Source organism: Argiope bruennichi, chromosome 4 (genome assembly GCF_947563725.1).
Source record: "Argiope bruennichi chromosome 4, qqArgBrue1.1, whole genome shotgun sequence".
NCBI lineage: Eukaryota > Metazoa > Arthropoda > Arachnida > Araneae > Araneidae > Argiope > Argiope bruennichi.
Genome location: NC_079154.1, coordinates 90,955,611 through 90,966,671, shown reverse-complemented (window position 1 = coordinate 90,966,671; position 11,061 = coordinate 90,955,611). Strand labels below are relative to the sequence as shown.

The 11,061-nt window shown below is 24.3% G+C and overlaps 1 protein-coding gene across 2 annotated transcripts in view; it reads left to right on the top strand.

Annotated features, from left to right (window-relative positions):
- Positions 1 to 400: 400 nt before the first annotated feature.
- LOC129965891 (carbohydrate-responsive element-binding protein-like) overlaps positions 401 to 11,061 on the top strand; it is a 32,447-nt gene continuing 21,786 nt past the window's right edge. Inside the window, exons 1-2 of one of the 2 annotated variants that reach the window (XM_056080155.1) lie at positions 401 to 864; positions 11,023 to 11,061. The exon at positions 11,023 to 11,061 is cut by the window's right edge and continues 68 nt beyond it. In XM_056080155.1, the coding sequence (XP_055936130.1) occupies positions 554 to 864; positions 11,023 to 11,061 (350 nt within the window). In that variant the 5' untranslated portion in view covers positions 401 to 553. The remainder of the gene's footprint in view (positions 865 to 11,022) is intronic. The other variant, XM_056080154.1, reaches the window with a different exon arrangement.

The window sequence follows — 11,061 nt, the reverse complement described above, 5'->3', positions numbered from 1 at the left end:
GCGCCGATAAAAATATAAACAATCAGAAATAAGCACATTGCAATGTTAATTACGGTTACAGTGCAATTTAATATGCAAATCTGATATTAATTCAAATTTAATGGTAAACTTTTTTTGCTAAATATGGAGTTAAATATAGACAATATATAATTTTGGGGGTGAAAAAAATGTATTACAATAGATGTACAAAGTCATTTCTCTTGTTTATTTCAAAATATTAGATTTATTGTATGTTCAATTAATATGTTCAATTATGGACCTTTTTTCTCAATTAGAGACCTAAAAATTTTTTTAAATATTTCAGCTTCTTTTTAGGTCCATGACTGGTTTTATGATGTCATAACCACCCCTCTTGAAAGCACCAATGATGACGTTTGCATTCTGGGGGAGTGTTGTTGATTACATTACGTCATGCGCTCGAGTAAATAATCCAGTTCAAGATGTCGACAACATAATTTGAGCGATATTTTTTTATGACGCAAACATATATTATGTTCAATTTCTTAAAATCATTCGATTTTCTTCGTAAATCCAGTTTATAAATTGGAAAAGTATGCCACCAGACGGTAGGAAGCGTCAAAAGTCAGATCAGAAAGCAATGAAAGAAATAATACATAGTGGTCATTTTATGGTATCTGATATCGATGATCCAGAAGTACAAGACGGAGATGATGTCCCATCTTTGGTGGTTCATGAATCAGATTGTGATCAGGAAAGTTTACCTTTACCTGAAAAAGGATTTGATTTCGAATCAGCATGCAAAGAAACTTCAAAAACATACACATTTGGATCTCGTAGCACGCATTCAATATCAATTGATGCTTCTCTCACAAAACTTTTTGAATGCATGACTTTAGCTTATAGGTAAGTGGATTAGCAAAGAAATTTCTATTTATCCCTCTGATATCATAGGTTTTCGAAGTTTACAAACTGAAGCTGTTATGAGCTTTCTATAAATTACTATAATTTACTATTGTAATATAATCCACAATTTATTTGGGAAGAAAGGAGGAAACAATATGCAGATTTTTTCCCTCATTTTTTTCCTTTCCCCAAATATAAGGATTTTCCGAGAGATTTCAAAATTTGAATTATTATCTCAGAATTCTGTATAATTCAGAGCATTGAGGTGTATTTTCATATGAGATTTAAACCATGTGTCATTGATATCCCAAAAAGCATATCAGTCACAAAATAAATCTTTATAATCGGAAATATTTTTATGAACATTTGAGGATGATGTTTTATGATGCTTTTAACTGAAATAGAACCTTCATTTTTTAGAAGAATATTGGTGAAAATCAAGAGTGATAATTTATTACTGTTTCTAGTTGCACATATAATATGCATGAAAGATATTTATCTGCAAAATCATGGTGGTCTATTACTTACAAATTACTGAAATTCATGAAAGTAACGCAGTTTTGTTTTTGTTAATATCAGGTAAAGTTCAGACTAACTGACCTGACTTTTTTATGAGAGCTATAAATATATTTGTATTCTGTTGTATAATTTCAAAAGGGGCACTGTCAGTAAATATCTTTGAAATGATATTATTTATTTTATGTATATCATTTTATTATATTTGATAATGTAAAATTATTATAAATTTATTATATTTATAAGTAATTTTTTTTATGCATTGGTGCTTATAATAATAATTTTTTTTGTCAAATAATTGTCATAGAAATGATTTATTTCATGGAAAGGAAACCCTAAAAGAAGTAACTAAAAGTCTTAACCGTCTTAATTATTGCAAATTCTGTTTCAGTATTGTTAATTATCTCTGCCCTAAAATGAGAAAAATTCTTTCAACTATTGAAGTTTTTTTGTCTTCCTTTCTTTTAAACTTTCTTATTAAATTCATAGCATTTAAATTAATGCTAAATAATTTTATGAAGTTAAATAAGCAAAAACTGAAACTAAACAAATTTTATTCATCAAAAAATATTTTTATGTAATTTTTAGTTTTGATATTCTAAAACAGTTATAATACATTTACATTGCTGTATTGTTTCAGCTAACTTTGCATGTTATAATTTGAGATATTTTTGTTTTATTAGATAAATCTTGGATGTTTAGGGCATCTTTGTTTCTTTTTAATAATAATTATCTTTGAAATGCAATTTAGTAAAATTTACACTGTTAATAATGGCTTACTTTATTAAAAAAAATTTGTGACGTAAGCAGATACCCTAATTCAAGATTGTTTTAATTTTGCATTAAAAAGAAAGCTTTTTGATATCTGCAAGTCTGTTTCTCTAAAAACATTTCAAAACACATCTGTAATGGAAATTTTATAGTTTAAATGAGATGTATGATAGCAAGAAAACTTTAAAGGTACCTGTATATAGTTTAATTGAGAAATAAGAAAATGAGGTTATAATTACCACAAAAGTTAGAAGATTGATGAAGTTTCTCATTTATATATTTAATGTCATTATGATATCTTGAGATTAACTGATGTAGATGATTCATATACATAATAATTGAATTGGTGTAAGTTTTTATATTAGCATAGTCATAATATTTGCCATGATTCATTTTCTAAAAAGTTCTTTGTTAAAGGAATCTAGAATATCAAGCTATGCATTAGTGAGGTAATTGAAACTAAAAACATATAATATTCTAGGTGAATAGCTAGTTGTCAAAAGGAAGCTAGTTACATATGAATGTGACAACATGCAGAATAGTGATTCCCCCATTTTTTTGATGAGTTTATATTCCTTCGATAAACGCATGAGATAATTGTTGAATTAATTAATAGTATGTAATTTGTAGTTCTGAGACCAGGCGAGATAATGAAAATTTTGACTGTCTTTATTTAACTTATCACTGCTATAAAAAATTAATTCATTAAATTATGGACGTCTGAATGATTTCATTTAAGATTCCAAAGCAAATATATTTTACTGAATTTCCGTTTATTTATTAATGATTAATAGCCCATTGATTTGTTTGATTTTTCAATTTATATTCTTAAGTGTATAACTTGAAAAATTTCTTATTTATAAATGGAGTAGTTAAAAACAATTTGTTGGTAAAATAAAATCATTAATGGAAAAAAAATATTAAAAACCTTTGTTTTAGGTGCCATATAGAATATCAACAATTGAATTAGCTATCTTCATTTTTGAACTGACAATTCAATGTATTAGTTATCAGATACAGTAAAAGATTCAACTTTTTCATAGTCATTTCTTTCTCAATTATTTTACATAAAGCATTTGTGTAAATCTGAAGGCAAATATAATATTTTTAAAAAGGAAAGAGATGTTTAGTGTTTAAAAATTCATTTTAACAACACTTTTTTACATGTCAATTTTTTTTCTTTTCTTAATTTAAAAATCACGTTAAAGGAATGATATTTCTTGTTTTGCCAAAAGAATACTATTTCAGTGTGGAGGTTATGAAAAGAGAAACCATAAGCTTGGTTAGACTGCTTTTTAACAGATAAAACTATTTATAAAATCATATAGAGAATTTTATTAAATGAAACTAAACTAAGATATTTGAGTATTGACTATAAGACTACTTGACATTTGAATTTTTTAAGATTAATTTAAAGACTGCTAAGATAATCAATATTTTTTACTGAAAGAGAACTTTTAGTTTCATTTTAAACAGATATTTCTTTCTCTTGGAGCTTATTTTATGAGGGGCTAAGGGTCCAAATATGTATAATTTCATTAACTTTTTTACCAAACATGGAAATGGAACTTTGTGAATATGTTATTAAATGTCAAATAAACCTATTTATTAAAGTATATTAAGTAATACTTTTTGCATGAGTTAAAATACTATTGGTTTAAAAACAGCCTGTACAGAGAAATGGTTTTTTAAAATTTTGAGAATCTAATTATAAAATATGTTATTACTAACTAGTTTGCTAAAAATTAATTAAAAGATATTTGTTATTTTATTTTTTATTACAGATTACTTAGATTTTATTACAGATCACTGCTTTTGTTATAAACATAGCGTAACTTAAACTGAATGGATTTAATCCTTTAAAATAGAAAAATGATTATTGTTTCTTGGATAGTACATAGAGAAACATTTTGTATTTTCTGTCATTTATTGCTATAATTTTTTTTGTCAGCTAATATTTATCTGTAATTTAAAATTGGTGAAAAAAAAAAATTCTTCAGAAATCTTTCCAGGTTAAGTTGAAATATCTTAAAATGTTGGCCATGATCAAGTATGAAATTACACTTATTATTATTTAAAAATTTTTACTGTTTCCTTATTTATGTGCAAAATTTATAAAGAAAATCATTTTGATATTTGAAATCTGTTTCTTGGATAATTGTTTTAAAGAGTTAATTAACCTTCCATTTTGATATTATCTCAGGGAGTCGCACACTTTGTCACATGGACAAATAATAAAAACTGAATGATAGTTATTAATAAATACTGTAGATAATAAACACAAAAATTGTATTGTAAATAAAATAAGTTCTACTATAAGCAGCTCATCAGTGAAATCCTGACAGACAAGTAATGTTGTCATCAATAGCGAGAGAGTTATAAAATTTCATCATCTATAATATTGAGCTAGGGAAGCTAAAATCCTATTTATTTATATGACAGCTTCTCATCAATGTACTCAGGTGACCTTGATAGGATTCATTTTATTATGAAATGTTTTTTCTTGAATTTTCAATTCTCGGATTATAGAAAAATTTTTGGCAAAAAAAAGGGGGGGGGGATTTATTATTAGTTTATTTGTTAAAAAAATTAATGAGTTCTGATTTAAAATGTATTCTGTATATGTATATATATATGTGTGTGTGTGTGTGTGTGTGTGTTAGCGAGAGAAGTTTGTAACTTCATTCTTGGTATCTAGTTAGACATCTATAAACTGTCAAATCTACTTTTATAATGTACCTGTTACAAGATTAGAAAACACATTATATTAAATTTTTTTCTCTTAGTTTCTTATTTGGAACTTATTTTCTGCATTGTTGTATATATTAAAAAAACTTCATATTTATAAAAAAAAACAACTTTTTATTGGATTTCATAATTTTTACATATAATAAAAATGAAAGTATGTTTGCGAGTGCCTGCAGAATATATAATTTAATGTTGAACTACTAGACAGCATATATTTTGGAAGGTAGGAATGTGCACCTTGAAATGGGATTAAAAAAAAATTAAGTAAACATAATTCTGGCATTTTTTCTGCATTAACTTTTGAAAATATTACAACTGAAAAATGATTTTTACATTCTTCAACTTTAAAAAATTTTCTTTTCATTGATATTAATTTTTATGCCATATAAATTTTTCTAACTTTAATCAATTTTAAAAAATATATTTTAAGCATATTTTCTAATAAGAATACGAAGAGGCATGCAATTTCTGAACAATTAATTGTATGACAAATAGTAATATTAAAAACATAACTCTGAACAAATATTAGAATTATTGTTAAAAATCACTATTAAAGTTGTAGATATTTTTGCATTTTTGTTGTACAATCTGAATTATTGATATTTATATAATAAATAATGAAATGTGCAAAATCTTGAAATTAAAATTTTTTCCTTGGCACAAATTATTATTGAAAAAGCAGATTTTAGGAAGGTAAATGATATATATACCTAATTCTAAGAAGAATCTATAAAAGATTTAAATTTTTATTGAAAGTTCTATTAACTTGAAGAAAAATGTCAATATTTTCACAATGTTTTACGTTTTTAATTAGTGGCAATGTTAAAAGGCTGTGAATAGTAAAATGTATCAATTTTTTTTTACAAATTTTAGGGAATGAAAACCAAGGAAATATATATTGAATTGAATAGCACAAGACTTCTAAAATAGTATAAATTATATATCTATCAAAATTTGAAGTCTATAAGTATTTTGCTAACAAAGCTACTAAAATCCAAATCACATAAAATAAATAATTGAAAATTTTAATGATGATTAATCCCTGCAAACCAGCTGGTCATCAATTGCAGCTAGCGATACATTAGAATAAATTTTGAAAAGAAAATTCATTGTAGTGCTATTATGTCATGTTGGTAGTTTTTTAATTTGTGAATTTAAACAGTAATATTTTAATTTTCTATTTCATCTTAATAAGTCACTGTAATATGTAAATATTTTCCACATCTCCTCCTAAATGTCTGTGGTACAGTAAAACAGATTTACCTTTGCACAATTTTTAAAAAATTCCTGCTTCATTTCCTTTGAGATATTTTTAATACTGATTTTAAGTTGTTATTCAGTAGGGCCTAAAAGAATTTAAAGAAAGAGCTGATACATCCTTCAGCTTCTACTGGTTGTAATTATTTTTTATACTAGCTTTTACCATCAACAAGACCAAGGACAGTCAGTCATGAGATATTTTCTAATGAAAGGATTGTGTATATTGTAATAATTTATACAAAATTAGTTTTCATATTAAAAATATTATATATGAAAGTATGTTTATTTGGAGCAACTTGGGTATTTTAACTAATAATATAGTATAATTTAGTGTTTCTGAACCTTATGATCAAGTTTGTTTTACAATTTTTTCTATGTGTATTTAATAAATCATGATATATTGTATAATTGCAATTAATTCATTTATCTATCATGCATTTGAGGTTCATGTAGTTGAAACCCCATATGTTTTACCTCTATGTATAAAAAAATTATATTTACTGGCATTTTTTTCAGGAATTTTGGATTTTTATTTGGGAAACATCTTCTGTATATAGAATAAGATTCTTAAATTTCAACAGAAATCTTTGTATTAAGAATTATATAAGATGTTGTGGTTAAAACATCCCTAGGATTTTATTTATTAGTAAGAATTTAAATTTAATAAGAAAGATTTTTATTTATTTGTATGGAATAAAAATTCACATAATGCCAGAAGATTGTTTACTAAAAACAAAATACTTGCCAAAATATCGTACGTTGTTTTCAGCTTTTGCCAATTAATTGCTTTCCTATCTCTTACTAGGATTTTTACTTTAAATTTAGATTTCTTTTGGTGAATGTATCCTTTAACAGATGTTTTTAAGCATGAAAGAGAAGTTCAGCATAAGGAAAGGCATAAAAAGCTGAACAAAATATGTATCCAAAATTAAATAATGATTTCAATTTTTATTTCTAAAAATATTTTTTAATAAATTATGAAAAAATGTACGAATTATATATATATTTACTCATTTAATTTTTAAAAGTCGTCAACCCTAAAAAATTAACAATGCATTATTGCTTTTAGTAATGAAATGATGAAAATTTGCAGTTTGTATTTTTGTATATTGAAATTACAATATAAAATTTTTTCACATGAAATACAAATTTAATATATATATACATATATAGATGCCCAATTTAATGGCAATATTTAAAAAAAAAATGCCTTTTAAACAAACTTATTTAAAAAAGCTGGCTTAATATATTTAATGTAAATATCTTTCATCTGTACTTTTTTTAAAAATAAAAGGTAAAATAAGATCTTCTAAGTATATATCCTATTATCTTAAAGATAAATTTAATGTATAAGATGAAGATAAGAAGGCTGTGAGGGAGATAAAGGTAGAATCAACTTCTCTTAACTTTTAAAACAGAAATGCATATTGACGTGGAAATTAATTTGTCTTAATTGTCTTCAGTTTTAATTAAATAATAAGGCTCTAGGAAAATGCTTGTTTATCAACCTTATCACTCAAAATATTACTCAACTCTTAAGTCATAAAGGGTTAGTAAATTCAAAATCAACATGTCAGAAGTGCTAGTAGAATCATTATCAAAAGACAAAGATAAGAAAGAGACAAGAGTGTATTCTGGTACTTGGGTTATCAGTGGAATGACCTTGTTTGCTTTTTCACAGCAATGCGGGTAGCATATGAGTGCATCTTTCCTGTTTTTCTTTTCATTCTTTTTTTGAGATAAGAAGTATATAACTTCTTATTGGAGCTTAAAATTTAAATTTCAAGGTTAAATGATCTTAGTCTTAAAATAAAGGAAATCTTAAAGCATTGAAAATTGAAAAGAAATTTGAGTTTCCTTATGAAGAATCAGAATGTTTATATAATATTTATGATAGAGCAGTATGTATAATGATAGAGTATGATCACTATCTTTAGTGATAGAGTATATGATAGAGCAGTATGTATAATGATAGAGTATGATCACTATCTTTAGTGATAGAGTATATGATAGAGTAGTATGTATAAGGAAACTATAATATTAAAAGAAATTATAGTTTCCTTATACATACTACAAAGTATGTATAATATATAAGAATATTAAAAGTATTTTAATTAAACTAAGCCCATCTTTGATTTACTAGTTTTTGTGCATATGCTGAACTTTCATTATTTACTACTGCCTTCCTTAACAAAAAATATCTAGCATTATGGCAATCTAAATATTTAGATATTAGATGATGCATCTAAGCAAAGTGTCTTCCAAAATGTTTTCTCATTTGAGTGTCAGTTCAAATTGGTTATAATTATCAATCATAGTTTTTCTTTTATATCAGAAATTTTAAAGAACTATGATATTAATCAAGCAAAATATATATTTCTCTTAATGTTTTAAGTATCGCATTTTAAATTATGTGATTGCTTTTTTTCAATTTCTAGAAATTGCTTTCTTCAGTGGGAAGCTCTAATATATATATATAGACACATGGCTCGTAATATATAACATATTTAGTATCAAATATAAAATGTGATTTATCATTAGTTTTGATATTTTAACTATTGCACATACAATTTATATAATCTTACCATTTATAAATGTATTCTATAAACTAAAAATCTACCTTTGAATGATTCTTTTTCACAAATTACATTTTAATAATCTTGCATAAATTTTTTATTTGTACGTAAAATGTGTATATGCATAGTAAATCTTTTTATAGATGATTCATAGATCTTTATTTTTTGTAGATATTTTATGTGCCACCCATGTAGTTTGTTATATGCAAAACTACTTTATCTATTTATGATCTATCTATGCATAAAATGTAATTAAGATTGATGGGAAAGGAGTATAAAAAAATTAATTTTTATAATTATTGCATTTAACATCAGAAAAAATAAACATGCCTAATAAATATTATGATGGGAAATTTGTTTGTGTGTGTTTTTTTTATTCCAAATGAGTTTTTTTAAAAGATTCTGATGAATTTAATTAAAAGTTTTGGCTAATTATCTCAATATGAAAGTAATTCAGAATAATAGCTTATAGAGCGTGTTAGTAAATTATTCAAAACTTAAGTTTTTTTTTTCTTTTAAACTCCTGAATTAATTTTATTATAGTTTATATTTCTTTAAAAAGCAAATTTTTTTCTTTAAATACATAAAATTTAATGAAAATTGGAAATGATGAGAGCAATTTTTGGAAAATTCTGGATGGTTTGACATAGAAAGATCTACTTGTAACTTTATAAATCCATTTCTCCTGACCTTTTTTTTTGAAGGGGAGATTATGAAATTTCTGATATAATTACTTCATTTTTTTTCTGCTTTTTAATTTTTTTTTTCAATTCATAAACTAGTTTAAATTTTAGATCATATTCTATAATTGTGGCACATTTTCAATGTCAAATTAATGAATACCTGCGTCTAAAAATATATTTTTTAAAAAAAGAAAAACTATAATTTATGTTTGGTGTATAGAAAATCAGTTTAATTTTCATTTTGTATTCATCAATTAATAAATAATAATTTTTTAATATTTAATTGTTTTATTGTTCTATTACTTTACTATATTAAAACCATATTTGTCTATAAAAATTTAAATAATTAATATCTGAAATAGAAAAAAAAATTAAAGTAATTTTTTATTAATATTAAGAAGTGCTGCTTTAAAATTCAGAATTATATTTGAAAGAATAATAAAGATTTTTATCTCAAGTTCTATTTCTTTTCTTTATATATATATAAAAAAATAGACAAGAATTATGATAATGCATTCACATTTTTACTGCCTTTTTTATTCTTTTAATTAAGAAATAAATTAACTCTTTAAAGGCTTTGATGGTGTTACTCAACTTTTTATGTTCAGCTCAGATTTCTTTGTCTGTTTGTATTTTTTTAAAAGTTCTGTCACTAAAATATTCTTCAGTAAATAAATAAATAATTTCTAATATCTTAAAGTTATTCATTTAAAATAATTGGTCTCTTTGTGGTTTGGATTCTGAGGGAGAAAAATGCCCCTGAAGCAGACATGATTACCTTTTAAAGTTAATCTTTTACAAACTTGGTGACTCTAAAACTCTCTGATGAGTCAAAATCAATATTTCTTATTTTAACATAACCAATGATATATTATCATATTTTTGGTTTGTTACCAAGTTAAGTAAAAGCTGTTCTGGACTGAACACTTTCCAGAATATGAAATTATCATATTCTGGACTGAAGACTTAAATATGACTTTATAAACTTAGTTCAAAATATTAATAGTCTTACTTCTCTGTTATTACTTTTGTTACTTCATATTTTTATTTGTAATTTCTTGAATTTTTTCAATGTAAAAATATATCTATCTTCTTACTGAGTTAATTTAAAAAGAGTTTCTATCAAATGAAAAAAGGAGGTTCCCAATTCATTTATTCATTTTATATTTTCTATCAGCATGAACAAATATAAATGAACTTGCAGAAATTATAAAGAAAAAGGTTTTTTTTCTTTATGAAATTATTGTAAGCATTGGTTTCTAACCCATTATTTATTTCCTTCAAATAATGGATTCTAATAACACTTTTTTCCCAGTTGTGATCAAAAGTCTGCCAACTAATTATAACAGTTATTATAACTACATTATTGAACAGTCTTGTATAGTTTTTTTTTGTGGGGTTTTGATAACAACTATATATTTCATAATTGCTTTTCTTTATGAATTACTATATGGTTTTCTTATTAAAAAAACTTGTTATTTAAAAAAAATTTGTTATGTATTTATATAATATTAGTATTATTTATTTAATATAATTAATACATTTAAAATTTATGAAGTTGTCGATAAACCTGTTAATTATTCAATTTTATTATTATATTGTAGTGGCAAATTAACATCTCCCAGATGGAAGCAATTTAAAGG